Source organism: Primulina huaijiensis, unplaced genomic scaffold (assembly GCF_012295235.1).
Source record: "Primulina huaijiensis isolate GDHJ02 unplaced genomic scaffold, ASM1229523v2 scaffold14171, whole genome shotgun sequence".
NCBI lineage: Eukaryota > Viridiplantae > Streptophyta > Magnoliopsida > Lamiales > Gesneriaceae > Primulina > Primulina huaijiensis.
The window spans coordinates 143,093-164,925 of NW_027342883.1; the positions used below are offsets into that span (position 1 = coordinate 143,093).

Sequence of the window (21,833 nt, forward strand, 5' to 3'; positions counted from 1 at the left end):
GGGTTGACCCGAAACCCGACCCGATTGACACCCCTATGGCACGTGCTTGGTAAAGTGGTATAGTTTAATTTTAATCGGTGTTTAGTGATGTGGTTTGATAGTGAAATATGTGATTACCATAATTATTTATGACAATTGTGTTTAAACATTTAATTCAGTCACTTGGTACTGCAGTTGGCTCTCAGGTATCAGATCAAGCCATACAATTAAGTGCAAATTGCGTAAAATTTATTTTTGCCAGAAAGAAGCATGAATCTACATTTGACATAAATAACTAACCAAACACAGTTCCTAATCGCCCACTGCTATCTGATAGACACAATGCCATTTGATTGACAAAACGGAGATGAATGCAATAACTGATTGAGAACTCACGGGGCATCATTTGACAAGAGCAATAGGGGCATGTAGTGCTTTGAATACGAATCGAGGCTTCTCTCCACGGACTGGCATAGCGATTTCTTAAAGAAACTCACTCACTCCAATTCCTTGAGAAAATCCAAGTTATCGACAAAAACCTGCAAGGTTCGTGAAATAACATGTACTGTTCAAATGACAGTTGTGAGATGATAACACAAGACTTGTATTGTAACAAGTCCACCACAAGCCTTGACGTAGATGAATTAATAGACTATGTGCTTCAAGTGGTCTACAAATAATAAGCCAGTTATTGGGTTAAACTCAAAATCCTCTCGACAATCTTTAAATTCCAAAATGATTAAAATTAGAAGCATGAGATGGAAGACAGAAATATGAAGAGCAGTCATCGTTATAATAATCAGGATTTCTTTTTTCACATAGCTGACCTTGAAAACTCAGTAACTTGAAAACCAGTTTAAAGCAAGTGGTCTTTTTTTTTCCTAATAGAAGTTAGGGGGTGTACCGTTTTCCAACCATCAGGATCCAGACATGCAGTAATCTTGGTGCCAATACCAGGTAGAGGTCCAGGTTCCCTGGTAATCTTTCCACCAGCAAGTTCAATTGCTTCAGCAGTTTTATATACATCATCTGTCCCAATGGCTATCTGCAGGAAATAATCAGTCAGCCAAAAAATATGAATCAAACTACTACAGAGCAAAGACTGCAGCGACATCCAAAAAAATAATCAAGCAGTGTCGAGCAGCAAATAACTCGCGTATTAACAACATGGCAGATCACAAAACTAAGAAGTTGCAACAGATATTTTAAAGAAATGTCCAAAATGAATTTATTTCTCTCTCGTGTTAACATATTCTAGACATTTAAGCGTGACAAGTTCTTTCAATTTCAAAACTGGAACCATAGACATAGATAAAATAAGAGGTGATTAAATGATTAAATTTTGATGTCCTATACCTGTTTGAATACTCACCTATCTACTATTGGTCCAATATTGTGGGCTGTAAATTAGTTCTGGATTGAAAAACACATCGACACACATTAAAATAAAATTGTGCCATCAGCCTTCATGTCAATTGTCGTGTCTAGGAATTTTAAAGATTCGTAATATCTAGCATCCGTATCATGTTATAGCAGTATAAATGTGTTGGTTCTACGTGACAAAGCTATAGACATGCAAAGAGTGTGATCACTTAGAATAAAATTCTAACAACAGAATAACCAAACCTGGGCATACGCATTGCCTTTGTCATATTTGGTCACGCCATAGTTGTATGTCAACTCCAATACCGCATTTTTATCTTCAGGGCCATACCCCATCATAGCTATCGTGTACTTTATAGGAGAAAGAAAGCAATCAATTATGAAGGAAAAGGAGGGGGGTTAGAGAATAGATCACATCTAACTTTTTCTTTGCATTTGATAACTTCAGAAAAGTTAGAAAAAATTGCATCAAATTTATTTCCATCACAATATTTAAGAGGGGAGGGGGGATGGATAGAGAGAATTGCCTTGAATTCAGGATTGTCTCGCTTGCGAAGAAGCTCCATTCCAAAAGCCTGAAATATGAGAAAAAATTCAAAACTTCCACAAATATGCAGAGGTAAGAACCCTAGATGATGCCTTCTTACCCTAGATGATGCCTTTTAACAAAAAGAACGGTTACTGATGGATAGGTCAACTTGCACAATTGGGAAGTAAAACCTCATAGCTTTGAACGTGTAAACCAAATAAAATCGTCAAAAGCAAAGTAATCTCACCTTCTCATGGAATTCAATAGACCGATCAAGATCTCCAACTCGAAGCATCACTTGACACAATGGCTCAGGAGAAGGACCTCTCTCTAAAAGTTCAAACTTATAACCATCAGGATCCTCTATAAATGCAATAACAGTTTTCCCACCTTTGACAGGACCCGGTTCTCGTGTAACTTTTCCACCTTTAGCTTTTATTAGCTCTACGGCCTTTGTTACCTATGCATTCCAACAATGCAAAAGGAAATCTGTCAATTATTAAGGAAGAAAGGTCTTGTGGTATGTGTGTTAATGTATTTTGCTGCTATGCATCAGGAGAGAGATATCTTATTCTAGTTAAATTTTTTTTTTTACAAAGCCAATCACCATATCACACTTAAAAAAGAATAATTCTGAAACAACTATGTTGATAGTAAAACAAAAAGGAACATCATTCCACTGCACTTAAGAATCACCAAAATGTAATTATTAGCAATGATAAATTGAAATTATGTTGAATCTTTTGCTTCACTATTCTTTCGCCCTCCTGACTGATGTGATCCTCTACATTATCTACAAATAAAATACTACCTAGTGAAGGTTTTGATATTCGTCATTTGGATAAAATAATTGCACTTGAAGATATGTATGTGTTCAGCGAGGCCAAAAGTGAATGTTGAAACTCACAGTTGACAAATCATCAGGCTATCTACATCATAGCTATAAGCATGAACAAAAACTCACATCTTCGATAGCAATCCCAAAATGGCCAAAACCAGTACCAATGTCATACTTGTCAACCCCATAATCTGACAGCATCATAAAAAACAAATTTTAGAGGTACGTCAATGTCCACATGCAAAAAGGAAAAATTAATGCATGTGAAAGCATTTCAATGGAAGTCAGTATAAGATCGAAATAACAAAACTGCCAATAGCTTACTATAAGTGAGTTCGATCACAAAGTGAGAATCTTCAGGTCCATATCCAAGGAAGGCATTAGTATATCTTTCATCAGTTACGTCACGCTTTCTGAGCAGTTTCATGCCTAAACACTCAGTGTAAAACCTGCAGCATCATTTTATTACCCTTAAACAGCCATTCTACAAAGGCACAACAAGAACGCCCAAATCAAAAGTCAGTTATGGCATAAAAAAGCATACTTTATTGTCCTGTCTAAGTCCCCAACTCGGTAAACAACATGAAGCATTCTTCTCTTGTCTTTTTTAACCCAACCTAATGTATTTTCTTTTGTTGAAGCAGTACTTGCCTGTGCCGCATTTCCTGCAGCACTAACTGCTGGGACGGTGTCTGCTCTTTTAAAGAACTTGCAACTTCTAAGTCCAAATGATTGCAACTGAGGCACAGCTGGATAATATACAGATGATCAAGTAAGTTACCCTTGGAAAAACCGATGATACAAGCTCACAAGTCATATTTCTTTATTCTTTTTTTACTCATAAGCATCAGTTTAAGAGTCGTTAACTATTTAGTATCATTCTAACCTTAAAAAAGGTAACATCAGGTAGCAAAAATTATGTTTTCTAAACAGGGTATTGAGCATTTTCAAGATTCGACAATCCTTACAACTCAATTTTCATCATCTAGCTCAGCTCTGCTAGACTATAGAGCATACTCAAGATACTCACCTTCCACTCTAGCCAATAAAGGTTTTATGTAAATCATAATCACATTACCTCAATTCATGTGTTTAAAGTCCCCTTTTCCATTGAATTTACCATAAATGTTATAAAGAATCCCATCAAATCCCAACAGCAGGCAACATTAGTCAACACCTCAAACATCTTGATCGAAGCATATATACAACTTTGTACCAAAAATAAGCAATCGAATTCATACAAAATCAAAATTCATAATCAGGTCCTTAAACAGATCATAAAGCACCTAAATTCAAAATATCTCTAACAATTTAGGACTCCGACTAAATGCTTTAACAGAACCAGAGCAGTTTTATTAAAGTTAATGAAATGTGGCTTTTATCGATATTTTTGCAAAACAAAAAAAAAAAAAAAAAAAAAAAAAAAAAAANAAAGCGTGGATATTTTCATACTGCTGGCCCTTAATTTGTACTGAATTAAAGAGAATCATTCACTACAAAAGTCCAAATCACATTCTTATCTTACACTAAAGCAACTTTTTTTTCTATTTACGCAAATACGTCTCAGTTCCAAAACCGTGCTTTACGTAGTATGTTACATTAATTTGATCTCGTTCCCTATAAAGCTATATATTCATCAGTAGAACTCATATACTGATTCAACCAACCAATTAAGTAACATAACTGCATTTTTTAAATGCAAGATGCCTAACTAGCACTAACATAGTCCAAACAGTTCATCAAAAACAAAAAACATGATCACTGAAAATACGAATTTGAAGATTCAACTCCAAGAAATTGTAATAATCGGGAGAACTCACCACTTCCGAGATATACTGGCGTGAGCCTACGATTGGGGGAAGAGAAGCAAGCAACATTGGAAAATCTGAGAGACGAAAGCGAGGGTTTAATCGACGACGCCACTGGAATTATCCTCACCATTTTTTTTATTATATTATTCCCTCTATAAAATTCCAGAATAAGATACACTGGTACTCTTCCAGAGTAGCATCAGTGTGTTACGCTGCATCAGACAGATTTACCTGATTGGGCTCAAACTCTTAACAAATTGCATGTTGCTCCCTTGTCTTTAGGCTGTGGCACTAACGGGCCGCAGCCTCGTCAGATAGCCAGCCCTCGTCCTTGATCATACTGGGCCTACACCTTGCATAGGCTACCATTCGAAAAATTAAATGTAAAATTTTGATTAGTCATTTAAAAAAAAAAAAAAAAGTAGCAATCATATATCCAACATAGGCATTCACTTAAAACAGTACGTCTCTTATGAGACGGTGTCACTAATTTTTATCTATAAGACGGGTCAACTATACCGATATTCACAATAAAAAGTAATACTCTTAGCGTAAAAAATAATACTTTTTCATAAATGACCCAAATAAGAGATCTGTCTCACAAAATACGACATGTGAAATCATCTCACACAAGTTTTTGTCTAACTTAAGACCCCGCGACTTGAAAATTAGGAGCTCTTGTAAATTTTTTTATTTTTTTATTTCCATTTTTTATAAAGATAATCGATCGACTAGAAAAATTAGGAGCTCTATAAGATGTGTATTTCCATGTCTAAATCGCAGTTTGCTTTATGGGTTCATTGAATTCAATCACATGATGTGTCTCGCTCCAATCCAATTTTTCTTCTTGTATTCCCTTTTTCAAACCCCCTTAACACTGTAAGATCTTATATTACTATTGGGATTTTTTTTCCCCAACACTTTAGTGTGGGCAAAAATAAATTGAAACTCTAGTTTTAGCAAGCTTTTTTTTTTAAAAAAAAAAAATTGGAATTACATATGAATTTTACGAAATATATCATGTCCGTTTATTTTATCGTTTCAGTGATCCATTTTATCGATATTGTTATGCACATATATTACACAAAGATCTCTATGAATAAGGGGTTCCACCCTTCTTTACTACGTATGTGGCTATATCAGGAGTTTACGTAGAGGTACTTTAAAAGTCTAAGTGTATAGATGAACTAGAAGGGGAAGGTACTCGAATTATTATTTTTTTATATTAAACATGAGTAGGGTTACTTGTCTCACGAAAAAAATCTGTAAAATCGTCTCACAATAATTTACTTTTTATTTGAGATCATTTTGAGAGCTCGTGGATGTTATTTTCATATCGGTTGAATATATTTATTGTTTCACCAATTTTTTAAATCGGCATGTTTTTGTTGCTTGTAAATTTTCCAGGAGAAAATAAAATGGGTGGTCTACGACACATTACTCCAAAAAAATTAATATCGGCCACCCGTTAATATAGAATGGGGGAGAAGGAGAAATGCGAGTGGATATTTCTGGTTGGAAAGTAACTTTCATTATTAAATAAATTCCGTCTAATTTTTATTTTTGAGGATAAACACCCACTGGTAATTTTCATTTCATTTTTTTCACATATACATTCAAAAAAATCTTATTATAGATGCTATAATGGAATCGGATATTTTGAATCGAGATACATCATTGATCATTGTATCGATTAATTTGCAATAAACAAAACTTCGGTAGAGCGTCTCACCCTTTATATAATAATAATAATAATAATAATAATAATAATAATAATAATAATAATACACGATGCTTGTGTATAATACAATATAATATGTTAATATTATATATAAACAAATGACATATTTTAAAATAATTAGTTTAGTTTTTTTATATAAAATAAGGATTTTCTCAAATATTTGATTTATTTAAGATTTTTTACATATAAAATTATCTATAAAGAAATTGGAAAATTATTTATCCTATGATCCTATCTGCAGTAATTAGTTGAGAAAATAGTGGGAAAGAAATGAAAATGGGATATATATGCTTAAAATAAAATGATTAATATATACATGAATTCAATTAATCTACGTATCAAATATAATGTAAGGAAAAATTTAGAAAATGTCTATTGTGAGACGGTTTCAATGATCTTTATTCACGAGATATATCAATCATGTTTATATTTACAATAAAAATAAATACTTTTGACATAAAAAATAATATTTTTTTATTTGTTACTTCAATAGAATATATGTGTGACAAAATTGAACCATGAGACCGTCTCACGATAGTTTTTGTGCATAATAATATATTATAAATATGACAAAAATTTGTGTGAGACGGTCTCACAGGTCATATTTTGTGAGACGGATGGTCATCCATGAAAAAATATTTTTTTATACTAAAAGTATTACTTTTTATTGTGAATATCGGTAGGATTGATCCGTCTCACATATAAATATTCGTGAGACCGTCTCACAAGAGACTTACTCTATAAATATATACTGATTTAATATATACAATGTAACTAATTATATTAAGACATAAATGAAGAGCTTGGGGGGAAAATAGACATTGCATGCGTAGGCCAAAACGGGACCCTGTCAAAATTAAAATACAAATTATTACTATTATTATTATTTAGATTTTGGCTCCCATTCTTATAATTAAAAAACTTAAATTGAAACCATAATCTTTATTATGAATTATTTATAAATTTTAAGGTACTTAATCTATATAAATTAAATTTCATGTTTTTTTAAATAAAAAAGCTATATATTCATGATATTCAATAACATAAATTATTATTTTTCTATTTATAAACATATTTTTTTACATTTATTAGAGTGATTTACGTACGACACTTGAGTTGTTCAATTTAAAAAATTTAGGTTATATTATTACTATCAGCGATAATTTTTTATAAAAACGATAAATCTTAATCATATATTTTAGTTTAAATTTAATATAATTGAAAACAAACTATAATAAATTAAGGGGTAAATTATAATATTACATTAAATGGACGAAGTAATAATACAAGGGTCGACCTGAGCCAAATAGTATCGGCTTGAGCTCGACTTGTTTTAGGTATATATAGATTCAAGATCGGCTCAAGCTCAATTCGAGCTTTATCATGATAATCGAGCTTAACTCATTTTGAAACTAATAAGCTCGCAAATAGCTCGAGTTTAGTTCTCTAAGAACTTGTTTATTATGTTCAACAAGTCTGATTCGAGCTCAACTCGTTAAACAGACTCATTTTCAATCTCGTCGATCATTTTTAGTCGAATGAATGACTAAGATATGCAAATTTTACCAGATAAAACTTCACTCGGTACTCAACAATATCGCCAAAATTAAACTCAAAGGCAACTTCAGAAAAAATACAAATATCTAGCTAAAAACAAGAAAAGAAAAGATACAAATCAAATATCTTTATTTATGAAGAACACCTTAAAAATTGTATTTAGGATTCCAAATGTATATTAACAAAATTAAACTCAACATCAGTTTTAATAAAAGGATTTAATCGTATTTTTGAAATTAAAATATGTTTTATATACTTATTAATATTTTTTTGTCCAAGCGAAAAACTTTATAAAATATATCTGGAACTCTAAACTTCTCATATAAATTTATAAAACAAATATTCTCGTAAGACCGTATCTCCAGTCAATTTTGCGAGACGATCTCTAACCCGACCGAAATCATAAAAATATTATTTTTTATATTAAAAGTATTATTTTTTATGTTAGATATGAATCGGATTGACATTTCTCACATGTATAGACATGTGAAACGTCTAACAAAATACTAACTTTTTATAACATGACCTAAGTTCAACTAAATATTTTGAAAATTATTTCAATTTACTATATTATTTTAAATCGTAATAAAATTACAATTCTCTCATATTCACGATAATAAACAATGATGAAATTTATGGGTGTACGTAGATATGAAATTCATGGATTTCGATTAGTTTCATCGTTTCCAATAAAATAATATATGAAATCTTAGATTTACAACTTACTTATTTACACATTAATCATACAAAATAAAATGAATTTCAAATGATATAGTGAAGTTGCAATTCATTCTAATTAATATAAAATATTATACAAACATAAAAATTTTAATTCTCCAAACAATAAAAATATATTTAAAATTTATAAATTTGAAATTTGTATATGTGAATATAACGTAAAAAAATTATTAAAAAATTCGCACTGGACTGCGAAATTAACGAAGGTGTGCTGTGTACGGTCCAATTGTTCCCCCACGTGGGTCCTGCATTACACAGCAACCAAATAACGGCAGCGCGTGCAGAATGAAGCGCGTGGCAACTCAGGCCCCACCTTTCATTCCCCACATGCACGTGAGCACATCCAACATATATTACTCTATTTTCATGGCATACTCCTTCTTGCTGCTTCTCCTATCTCACGCTGCGACTATCGACTCTCTCATCTTCCCAGGCCCAGCTTTTTTTGAAGTATGTACCCGGCTCATTTTAGTTATCGCCCACAATCTATTTTTCAAGTTACCTGGGGGAGTGTATTGAGTATATTGGTAACCTTTTTTCCGTCGAATGAGTTTTGCTATCTTTTAGCGCGCGTATTATTGGTTTTTGTTTTATTTTTGTGTTGTTCACGAGTGCTATCTTTTAATGTCAAGCTTCTCGAATAAACTTCAGATCAAGAATTCCGATGAAACTATGCATATGTTAAGTAAGCAAGAATATGATCTTTTTGTTTTGTTTTTTAGTTTGGAATGATTGTTTTTGTGGACTTCTTACTTTGCTTTATATAAAATCATGATTTGTTTATGGGCAAGGGTTGTTTTTGATCCTCTTCAAATCGAAAATTTGGGCTGGGGATTAAAATTTTGGTTACTGTTTCGTTACGATTTTTTATTCGAGATTGTGTTTCTGTGGCAGCGAGACAGTGATTGGGAAACCTGAAGAACGCAATACTGTGGAATTAGGTGTTTTGAGTGATGGGTTGTGTTTATTCTAAGTCATGTATTGGTGAATTATGTTCTTCTGGAAATGATAAGGTGAATGATAGTGGAGATGTGAAAACAGCAACTGAGATTGCTGTGTTTTCACCTACTCATTCAAATAGTGAGGAAATTGAGACCCGAGATAAGTTGCGTCAGTTAGGTTCGACCAGGGACCATGAAGCCCATATTACAAGGTTATCCAGAGTGTCAGCTCAGTTTTTACCTCCCGAGGGATCACGCGCTGTGAAAGTTCCATCATGCAATTATGAATTACGGTGCTCGTTTCTATCTCAGAGAGGTTACTACCCTGATGCCCTTGACAAGGCCAACCAAGACAGTTTTTGCATTCATACACCGTTTGGGACTAGCCCAGATGATCATTTCTTTGGAGTTTTTTATGGCCATGGTGAATTTGGAGCTCAATGCTCACAGTTTGTGAAGCAGAAGTTGTGTGAAAATTTGCTCAGGAATAGTAGGTTTCACACGGATGCAGTCGAAGCTTGTCATGCTGCATCCTTGACAACAAATTCGCAGCTACATGCTGACATGCTTGATGATTGCATGAGTGGAACAACTTCGGTTACAGTGCTAGTTCGTGGTAGAAAAATTTATGTTGCAAATACAGGTGACTCGAGGGCAGTTATAGGTGAGAAACGGGGAAAGGCTATTGTAGCTGTTGACCTTTCCATTGATCAAACACCTTTTCGACCTGACGAACTAGAACGAGTGAAACTTTGTGGTGCTAGAGTTCTCACATTGGATCAGATTGACGGACTCAAAGATCCAGATGTTCAATGACGTTGGGGAACTGAAGAAGGCGATGATGGTGATCCTCCTAGATTATACAGCTTTTACCAGAAGTATCGGTGATTCTATAGCTGAGGAAATAGGTGTTGTTGCGAACCCAGAAATTGTTGTTATGGAGTTGACATCAAATCATCCTTTCTTCGTTATTGCTAGTGATGGTGTCTTTGAATTTCTTTCAAGCCAAACTGTAGTGGACATGGTAAAATTCCCCCAGTACTTACTTATACTGTAGCAATCCTTGAATTAAATATCCCAGTGAGTGTAAAAGATGTGGATAAAAGGTAAATGATTTGAACGTTATTTGCTGATGTTATTTAAGAAACCCACCATAATAACATTATCTGTTTCCGCAAATATCAAGTAACCATTGTATCAGCCTATCAGGTTACATTCAGATTGTATGCTAGCTGCTGATAGTTACTTGAAATTCGGAAACATGTCCAGTTATGGATTAGAAATAGATAAAGTGGGTTGTGGTGAAAACTAACGTACGGAATATTTTCCTCTGATATTATCAAGAATCCTTTTCTTTTGGTTTATTATATTTCATGGAAAATGGTAAGAGAAAGACGGGACAATAAAAAAAATATACGACTCATTTTAAATTTAATTAAATAAAAGGGATTTTGACTTTTTTAAATCGAAAAAAGGGAGTTGACTGCTGTTAGTTAGGTGAGTTAATTTATTAGGTCATTAATTAGTTAGTTAGATTTTACTTTTTTTAAAATATTTTTTTTTAATTGATATATCCCTCTCCGATTTGAGTTTTCATTTATTCCCGTTATTTCTGTGTTCTTCACGACAAAATAATCAAAAATCATTTGAAAATTTGAAGATTTGTAGACAAGTTAGTATATACTCGAATGCTCTGTATTGCTATATTTGTTTCAGTTTAGTTCTGATTTTTTTTTTTTAATTTTTGTGAGTGAAGTTAGTGTGAGTATTTACAGTCGAGGAACATGTTTATTATTGTGTGGGTCGAGAAGGTGGATGGAGTGTGAGTCGAGTATGATCGTATGTGCTAGGTCTGGATAGTGGAGTGTGATTTTATTAATATGTAATGTGTTTGAGTTGAATTTTTAATTTTGGGTCGAGGGGGTGGTGAGTGGGTGGAGTGGACAAGATTGTGCTTTAAATTTTAAGTTTGGGTCGAGTGGGTGGTAAATTGTTGGGTCGAGTGGGTCGAGTGGTGGTGTTTGGGGTTTGATTTAGGGTTTTGTTTAGGGTTTGGGGTTTGGGTCGAGTTTGGGACGAGTTTGGGTCGAGTGGTAGAGAGATTTTGAATTTTGATCATTTCATAATACATAAGTCATTCTATACATGATTAGAACGTAAATATATAAAAAAATTTAATTGTGTAAACATTTTAATATGAGTTATGTATTATAATTTAAGTGTGTTGGTTAAAAAAATCATAACAATATTAGACGAATGTATCTCTTATCGGGTTGAATTTATGCTCGACTAAAATTCTTAACAAATTTTTTAATTCCAATAAAATATTTAACAAATTTCATAATAATAGAACCTAAAAAACTCATAACATGTAAGGCTCGACTCAAATTAAACTACTCTACCAAAAAATTGAGTATATTGTGTGGCGAGACTCAACCCAATTTTGGGTTGAGTGGGTCGCGCCACACAAATATTGGGTTGAGTGGGTGGCGCCACACAATATATGTGTGGCGCGAATTTTGGGTTGAGTGGGTCGCGCCAAAGAGCTACAATTTGTGTGACTAGAAACAATAATCCTAATATAATTCAAATCACAACTTGCTTTCATTTTTTATGGTGTTATATAATTGATCAATTGATGAATCATTCTCTAAATATATTTTTTGTATGAGATCGTTATTAGATCGAATGTAGTAATAAAATATCACATAAATTAACTAAAAATCAATATAAAGTATCATATAAATGTTTTAATCCAACTATCATATAAATGTTTTAATCCAACGACCATAATTTATCCCAAATACAACAACAACAATAATGCCTAAAATTTCTCGTTGGATTTCTTGCAGATGAATATTTTCTAGACTCATCGTTAATTCTTAGCAAAAAACCAGAACAATGATGCAAGATGGAAGATGGTTTGAGTGTGCAGCAGCAGCAAATGAGGAAAACAAAATCTTAGGTTGAGGTGAGAAAGAGTGGGTCGCGAAGAAGGGAGGGATAAGTCTGTAAAAAAAAAATTTGTTTTGTATTATAATAAAAAATTGGGTCGAGACTCAACCCAAAATATCAAGTCTCGACCTACTACTAATTAATAAAATTAGATTTTAAGTAGAGGATAAAAAAGTAAATTCTTCTCCACTCCCTTTTATTGAATAAACACGTACAACGCTCTCTTTTTCCTCATTTCCCCATAGAAAGACCTACCTAAGCCCGTTCCATTTAGTAAATCCATTTGGCCAATCACCAAAGTTTGATGCCTTTTTAAGACCCCCTGTACCTCAAGTGGTTGAGGTCACGGGATCCAAGTCTCCATCTCTTATGAACTGGAGATCAAAAAACCGTGCAAGGAATGATATATCCCGCGCACGACTTCGTGCTATTGAAAGTTCTCTAGGAAATGGGCAGTTGTGGGCTCCTTCATCCCCAACTCACAGAAAGACTTGGGAAGAAGAAGTAATGCGATCTCGGCCATTTTTTTCATTCCCAAAATCTCAATTTTCATTCTCAAAATCTCAAATAACTTACTAAGCACACTTCATCGTGTGATAGGTTCACATTGAACGGGCCTTGCATGATCATTTTCTTTTCAGAAAACTTACGAGCTCTCAATGTCATGTTTTGTTGGACTGCATCCAAAGATTTGAGGTTAAGGCAGGAGATATTGTGGTCAAGCAGGTAGTTTTTTTTCACAGATGGCATGGTTACGGTCTCTTGTTCATTTTTTAAAAATGTTTCAGATGTAACTGATTGCCTGTTAAACTAGTGTATTCTGAATAGTGTCTTGCTTTGAGTCTAAGCAAAACAAGATATTTAGATATTTTGCTTGATTTTTGTGAAAGATAAAACAAAAACCCAATCGTCGATGTGAAGTAACTTATATCATAAACAATCAAGTGAGTCATGTCTGGGCATTATCATGACCAAGATGTAATCCACAAATTCTCACCGCTGAATAATATACCCAAACACCGGACTTCTTTCAATGCATTAAGTAACTCCGAGCCTGGCCATATGGTAGACACATTTGCCATAAAGCAAAACTCGCGATCAAAACTTCTTATTATATTTGAGCTATATAATATATTTTTGCGAATTATTGAGTTATACATGGTTGGTGAAATCTCTGAATGATGGTTCTCTAATAATTTAGCGGGATCAGGCCTTGGTTTTGTTGTGTAGAACATAATTATAATCTTCAAACATTTAAAAGTTTTCAATGTATGAGTCATTTATACTCCTGTGTTGACCATTACCTAAGGTAAGCTGACGCGAGAAGATATCTTTTCTCATGGTATATGGGTTTCTTGACTTAGTACAAGTTTATTGGTTTTTCTAGGTCTCTGTTCTGTCCATGTCACGTGTCTATTTATTTGATGATTTTCAAGAATTTAGAATTCTTGTGCTGCTAGCATATTAAGTTAGTATTTGTATTTTCAGGGTGGAGAAGGTGATTGCTTCTATGTTGTTGGCAGTGGAGAATTTGAGGTGTTTGCAATTCAGGTGATTCTTTGCTATTTGTTCTGCTGACCAATCTCAGGTCTTGTAAATTTTGGGGAAAAAAATGTTCTGTGTTCTTCTGTAAACATCTCTATGGATGCATCTCAATTACATCTCAAAAGAAATAGCCTTTCAGCTGAAACAATGATAGTTATGCCAATTTATACTTGTCAATATATTTTTAGAAGTCTCATATTTTCATCACGTGTACCAGGAAGAGAAAAATGGAGAAGTGCCGAGGGTACTACAACGCTACACTGCAGAAAAATTATCTTCCTTTGGAGAGTTGGCATTGATGTGAGAATCTACTTTTTCTGTTGCTTTGCTGTGTAGTCTAACACAATGTTCTCTTTGTACGGTAAATCTTGCGGTGGGATCTAACTTTGAAAAAATGAACCATGAAGTCAATGCATGATTGTTTTATATGTCCCTTATCTTGAGTATGGGCACTGTAGCATCTTAACTTTACCTATTATTCTCATTTTCTGTTACATGTGTGGTCGGTTTGTAGAAATTGGGTTTCAATTCTTTTTTTATTATTATTAAAAATATATATAATTCAAGGTTATAACAGTAGTAGCAGTAAAAAAGACGGCTTCTTTTGTTTGGACACTTCGGGAAATGAGATGTAAAGGTTCGGCTTCCAAAAGGAATGGAGGAGATAGTTTTCTCTTTTGTTTGTTTACGTTGGCTCTTATCTCTATGGATATCTAATCCTGAGACATATAACTAAATAAGTATTAACATGGTAGCTACTTCATGTCACCACCAGGTCCAACAAGCCCCTCCAAGCTTCTGTTCGGTCGGTGACCGATGGTACTCTTTGGGCACTTAAAAGAGAAGATTTTAGACGAATTCTTGTGTCAGAGTTTACTAATTTATCCTCAATGAAGTTACTGCGATCAATAGATCTGCTGTCAAGGTTGACTATCTTACAGCTAAGTCGTATTGCAGATTCACTTTTAGAAGTGTCTTTCACTGATGGGCAGACAATAGTCGACAAGGTACGGTTCTTTTATAGATCTGTATTGCTTTTTGGTTGTCTGTCTTATTCACTTTTGTATGTAAATGCAGAATGTTGTCCCCCTGGGTTTATACATTATACAGAAGGGAGGAGTAAAAATTTCCTTTGACACGGATTCAGTTAAAGATGTGAATGCTCCAAGTCTGAAGCCTGAGGTTGAGAAGCTGGATGACGACTTGTCTAGTAAGAGCATTTCTTTGGAGAAGACCGAAGGGAGCTATTTTGGGGAATGGATACTTCTGGGGGAAAACCTATCTTCCTTGAGTGTCATTGCCGTGGGTAATGTGGTGTGCTCCATTTTAACAAAGGAGGACTTTGATTCAGTTGTAGGCCCTCTGCCGAGGCTTTCGCATGCTGAGAAGTAAGCATTTTTCCTTGTCATATGTGGCAGAATAATCAAGTACAATCTTATGTTTTATGCTATCGAAATATATCTCAATCCATGTGTGCTGCTTCTCCACTTTCCAACATGAATATATTCTTGACAACTAGTGCATTTTCCTGTTTTGATTAGGTCAAAGCCATATTCAACTTTTTGTCTTCTGAATCTGTAAGAGATTTGGATACTTCAGATATGAAAAGGATCCAGCTCGTAGATCTAGTAAGCACCAAATCTGTCTTTAGATTTCTTTGATGCGATTTTCAATGTGAAAAAATTCGTTGTCAACTTCTCCAGGAATGGAAAACATGCTTGTATTCCACGGACGTCAGTGATATTGGTCTTGTGCGTGTCAAGGACTCAGGTTTTTTTCCCCATTACTTTGTGTAAATTAATTATTTCAAATTTGGCACTACTCTTTCTAAGGTACTGGACAGCATCACGAGGGAAAAAGCTTTTCATTCATCTGCCATTGCAACTTTACATCACCTTTTTCCTTGGCATAATCTTAACTGGGTGAAAAACGTTTTCGGTATTTGTTACTCCTAAAATTCGTCTTTTCATTGCAGAAAAAATGCTTAGCTTGAAAAGGTTTTCAAAGCAGAAGGTTAAAAAACTTGGAAAAGAAGGACTAGTTCTGAAGGAGAAGAACATACTGAAGTTCATGAGCCATTCTCCTTTCGTACCTCGAGTTTTATGCACTGTTGCTGATCAGACACATGCTGCAATACTTCTAGACACTTGTATTGCTTGCTCTATGACCTCAATAATTCACAATGGGTTGAACGAAAATTCTGCACAATTCTGTGCTGCTTCGATTGTAATGGCTTTAGAAGTTTTGCACGAGGTGCGTACTTTGAGAGATTGCTTTAAGGTTCTCTGGCGCCAACCTTTCTTTTTTCAAAAACATAATTGGGTGTTTTTGTATCATTAATTCAGGATGGGGTTCTCTATAGAGGAGTGTCCCCTGAAGTTCTAGCATTTGATCAGACAGGATATATGCAGGTCTCATAATCATTTTTATTTCTCCATCAGTAATATTTTCTTTGTGATCTAATGGACTCAAATCCTCAAACCAGTTGATTTATCCTCACATTAATGAATTTCCTTATTCACCGCAGTTAGTCGACTTCAGATTTAGTAAGAAATTGTCAAGTGATTCTAGTGAAAGAACATACACTATTTGTGGTATGGCAGACTCTTTGGCTCCTGAAATAATTCAAGGGAAAGGGCATGGTTTTCCAGTTGGCTGGTACGTTGCTTGCCTTTAGGTTTTAAATTACAGATATCAGGTGAGGACAGCAAAGGCTTTTCAAGTATCGCACTAGAAAATAATTAGAATTTTAGAACACAAAAGGAAAGAACTTCATAGAATCCGCCTGAGCATTTGTTGTTTGTATCTTGAAATAAAAATAACTGCATAAAACACTTTTGAAACTCAATCAAAGGATATTTCAATCTATTTTTATTAAAAAAATGTGAACTAAACTTCCACTCACAGCTGTATATATGACAAGAATGCTATTAGAGGCTTTCATGTACATGGCCTTTGAGGTTGAAATGTTTTTGATCATGCTTGTAATGTTGTTTGGCCATTCTCGAGCTTTGATTAGGAACTGATTGGTAATATCCAGAAAGATTAGGGGATGTTTATTTATGTTTCTAGTATTTTTGGAGAAGAAGAAATGTGTTATTGAAGAAGAATGTAAAATAATGGGGGTACTTCTGCTTGTGTTTCTAGGAACTGAAAACATTCCCTGGAGCAAGAAAGAACATTGCCTTGGCTTTGTGAACGATGTTCAGCGTCTTAAATAGAGATAGGAACATAGCCCCTGGCCTTGCATGTACAAGCAACAGTAGTGACTGGAAAATGGTTCCAGTGATTCTAAACATAGTTTTTTACTGGTGAAACAGAAATGGAAACTGAACCCCATTACATGCATCGGTATCGTCAAGGTTTAGCTTCATGTTGCCTGTTTGGCCCTCTTATAGTTTTAGTCCTCTGTCCCAAATTTGATTTACCAGAAGTATGCTATCACCAATGTGTGCCCACATTCCAAAACTACTGCAACTTCTGTTCACTAAATGAATTCATTGATGAAGGCTTTATTTTTTATATGGATGAGACCCACCCTGCCATGTAATTTGATTTTCTAAAAATGGTACTATTAATCCAATTTTGGCCTTCAATTCTAACACAAGCACATGTAGGGTATCCATTTCCCTGTCCCTTATCCATGTGTCCTATTTTGGACACGCTTTCCCAGAAAGAAGTTTGCTTGACTTGAAATATATTCCTCTGACCCACTTTTACCTCGGCAAGTGAAGGGACATGTTTTTCAACATCATCAAGTTAGAACTTCTGTTTTGACACTCTCTTAAGATATCGTAATTTGTGTCTATTATTTAATTCTGTGTTTGCGGAGTGATACTTGTGTGAGATGACTTTCTGAAGATTGTTGCTCAAGGAATGATTAGATGTGGTGGGGTTAATCTTTCTCCTTATTATGATAAAATAGGAAAAATTCCTTAACTTGCAGCCTTGTATTCTTCTAAGAAAGAAGTCCGAGTACGTGAATTTTTTTTGGCCGTAGGAAATTGGTTGTCTCATATTTTACTTTAATCGTTCATTTTGTGCAGGTGGGCATTGGGAGCTTTGATCTTCTTCATGCTCCAAGGTGAAATGCCTTTTGGGTCTTGGAGAGAAAGCGAACTCACATTTGCTAGAATAGTAAAAAGGCTGCTAACCCTTCCACAAAGTTTCAGCCTTGAAGCCGTTGATCTCATAACCAAGGTTAATTTATCAGTCTACTTCTCAGTCAACACAAAAGAATCCCACAATTAAAGAAAAATCTAACGCTTCTTAACATTCAGTTACTTGAAGTAGATGAACGTAAACGACTAGGAAGCCAGGGCATCGAATCCATCAAATCCCATCCATGGTTTGAAGGCACAGATTGGAGAGGAATAAGAGAACGTACTATCCAAGCACCACATGATATCGTCTCTCGTATAAATCGATTCTTGGAAAGTCTCCCCTATGAGATGCTAATGTCGTTCCATTCTCCACGTCGAGAATCAGAACTCGACACACCAGAATGGCTTGAAGATTGGTAGTAAAACTGTTCACTTATTCCTTTAGCTCAACTCCTTTTTAAAATCGAGGTATTTGTACCAGCATTATCTCTGGTATAACAATTTTACGAGTTGGTAATTACCAAGTATGATTTACTAGACATTTTAAAAAAAAAATTTTAAAATGAACTTTTGTTTCTAAGGATTCACGTCATAGCTAGCTTTGTGTATCCTCTTTTTACTGTCGGTACATAATTTCTTGTTCGTTGTTTTCTCGTAAAATCTTTTGTTGTTATAGCAAATTAATGATTGTTGTGGATTTCTAAACTCGTCCCATATTACACATTTGGATTTATTTCTCAAATCCCAAATGCAACCCAGTTTCTATTGAGTTATATCTCTCAGTTGAGTTGAACTTCGCTAGATTTTTTAATTCAAAATATTAAATTTAATTTTAGTAATTTTTTTTTAAAAAAATTACTAATTCAAAGAGAGTTGCTTAATCGGAAAGCTCTCTTTGGCTTATATATTTTTGGCATAGTTAGAATGTAAGTCGGAAATATTGGTCCAGCTTTAATTATTTGAATTTTTTTATTTTCTATATTTAAATGGATACAATTAATCATGATTAATTTTAATTTTTTTTTTACATTTGTCTACATCATACAAGTATGATGTATCTTTTAAAAGTTTTCTCATTAAATGCAAACATAAAGATTTTGAAAAAGTAAAATAAATTTTTTAAAAAAAATTAAATGAATGGACAGATTTTGCTAATTGAGATTTTTTCCATGGTTCTCCGTGGGTGAAAATGTAGGGAGTTCTCTTTTTCTTTTTCTTCTTTTTTTTTCCCTCTTAAATTGGTTATTATATTTGTGGGAACTTCCCTATTTTCATTTACACCACTGGACTAGAATAAGGTGGACCATTGTTTTCACAAGACGCTTATGTTTTCTTTTTGGGATTAGCTTGTACTTGAATTTGATTGAAAATCATCCATACCTGTTGATTTGCATGAACTTGTTGACTTGACTAAATCCGTTTTTTTAAAACAAATCGAGCTCAATCAAGAGCTATAAATTTGACACATATTCTATATATATATGAAATGGAAGAACGATATATTTAAAAAAATGGACCCGATCAACTATTTTTAAAAAAATGACATTCTTAAGTGTATTGGAAATACAAGATCATTTTTTAAAAGGGAATGCAACTATCAATTCCCTTAAAAATAAAGTTGCAGGTTTGGTGCTATTGCAGAGTCCTTATGTTGGAACACCTATAGCGTCTGATATTCTTATTGAAGGCCAGATCGATCACTGACCTGGAAACCCGGGGGATCATGGAGTTTTTTTATATGCAAATAGATTAAGGTAACGTATCACCCGTTTCCCATTATTTGCAAATCATAAAGCTGGTGTATGAGTGTATCCGTCAAGAAAGTGGGGGGAGTAACATAAAATTATAGATGAAGGTAATTATTTGCATATTTTAGAAGAATATAGTTCTTACACCAGCCGCAATATAAATCTGTTTCAATGACAATCTGCTTTTATGGTATTGATAGCATCTCTTGATGTTAGTCACATTCTGAATCATGGGAGACTGATCGTAATTGATCGTTCCATAGCCTTTGCTAATTCCATAGATTTGACTTTTATGAAGAAATGGAGAATGGACAATAATCACATACATGAACATTTATACTCCAAAAATCATTATAGGGGATTAATAAACGCTAACTTTGTTGTCTGGTATAAGGTTTGTTATTGCAAAAGTATGAACTTGAGGTAGCTTTTTGTATAATGTTATAAATTATCATGCAATCGGATTTGATACTATTATAATTATCATTTATTTGTGATATGATTTTCTTGTGATTTAGCTGTAGAAAGTTTTTGTACCATTATATTCTTTACCACTTAGAAATCAAAGTATGTTTTTCTAACCAATCTTATGCCTGAATGACATTTTCCATGTCAAGGGTGATATTCGTGCCTTGGAAGATCTTACGTACGAAAAGCGAAAAGAATTTATCAAAAACCATAAACTTCCCAAAAGCATTCCTCTCATTTCCTTCCATTCGGAAGCAAGTGTAGCACCAGGCGTCATTGCGACCATGTCAAACATTGCCCACGCAGAAGATGCAGCCATAGCATCACGAAGAGTGCCTGTAATAGTCCCTGTTTCTGCTGCCATCGCTCTTTGTGCCCTCCATCTACGACTAAGATATGGGGAGAAGAGCGACGGACTTCTAACATGTGGAGTTGCTGAAGTTCCCGGTTCACTGGTTGTAAAACGAGGTCGGAAGTTCGACCATTCTTGGATGGTATACTCTTCATGGACAAAAGATCTCACCGAGCCCGATTCTTGTGAAATGTGTGAAGCTCTGTTGACTATGTTAGTTGAACTTGGAACGAAGGTTCAGAAGTGAAGGTTAACCCGGTGTCTGACAATATTCGTGATTGCAAAGGTTTCTGGGATTCTTTTGGTTATGTTTTGCCGACTGCAGATATCTCAAGTTGAGTTTGTTTGAAAACAAGAAGCTGAAATGAATGTCTTGTTTTCATTAGCTTTTATCTGAATCTGAGGACAACTTTGGATATTTTTCGAGGGTTAATGGATAAGATGGACCAACTGGATAGTTTGTCTCGTCTTAGGTGGTGGTATTATTTGTGGTGAATAATCCATATTACGTACATTTCATTATACCACTCTTTCACTATCATGTATAAAATCAAGGATGTTTATGACTTGTGTTTTTTATTTATTTAAGTTTGAGCTTGAATAAAAAAATTAGTTGACTCGAAATTTTATTCTTGCTAAAATTTAGAGTTTAGCTCAATTTATTTAGTGTTATTGTCAAACAAATGACTCAAGCATAAGAATTTGTTTTGAACTAGATTATTGAGTAGTTACGTACACTATAATCTATATAATGACTAACAGAGGTAGTTTTGTTATTTGTAGTATTTTGCTCAAGTATAACAAGATTGAGATTTGTTAAAGCAGGCTAGAATTTGGCGGGTTATGTGACGGAGCATGCTGATTCGGTGGATCCAGTGGAGTTTGTGTTAGATTTGACTAGACGAATTGGAATATTTGTCAACTCAACTTACTTGTTTTATACAGTAAGTCTTGTTATTCGACATAGTTATTTTGTTTTGATAGTTTTATTTAAAATCAAATTCCTCTTTGATTCTCTTGTATCAAAAAAATTGTGAAGTATATTTTGGTTAATTTTTTTAAAAGAATTTATTTGAATTTATTGAGATATTTATAGATATAGAAAAATCATAGGCAACGGATTACCATGCATCGATTCAATCTCT

At 34.0% G+C, this 21,833-nt stretch overlaps 1 protein-coding gene, 1 long non-coding RNA gene and 1 pseudogene across 2 annotated transcripts; 2 read left to right on the forward strand and 1 right to left on the reverse strand.

Moving 5' to 3' along the window:
* Positions 1-206: 206 nt before the first annotated feature.
* Positions 207-4,758, reverse strand: LOC140965759 (probable lactoylglutathione lyase, chloroplastic). The gene is made up of 9 exons (XM_073425928.1): positions 4,550-4,758; positions 3,274-3,478; positions 3,054-3,178; positions 2,856-2,920; positions 2,139-2,351; positions 1,890-1,937; positions 1,606-1,713; positions 884-1,024; positions 207-518 (listed from the first exon to the last, which is right to left on the reverse strand). The coding sequence occupies exons 1-9, from the start codon at positions 4,668-4,670 to the stop codon at positions 477-479; spliced, it is 1,068 nt and encodes a 355-aa protein (XP_073282029.1). The 5' UTR covers positions 4,671-4,758; the 3' UTR covers positions 207-476.
* A 4,208-nt stretch (positions 4,759-8,966) lies between these two features.
* On the forward strand, positions 8,967-18,659 carry LOC140965736 (protein phosphatase 2C and cyclic nucleotide-binding/kinase domain-containing protein-like; annotated as a pseudogene).
* Positions 18,660-19,261: 602 nt separating this feature from the next.
* Positions 19,262-21,256, forward strand: LOC140965758 (uncharacterized). The gene is made up of 2 exons (XR_012173142.1): positions 19,262-19,874; positions 20,486-21,256. It is a non-coding gene; the product is annotated as an uncharacterized lncRNA (long non-coding RNA).
* The last annotated feature ends 577 nt before the right edge of the window (positions 21,257-21,833 follow it).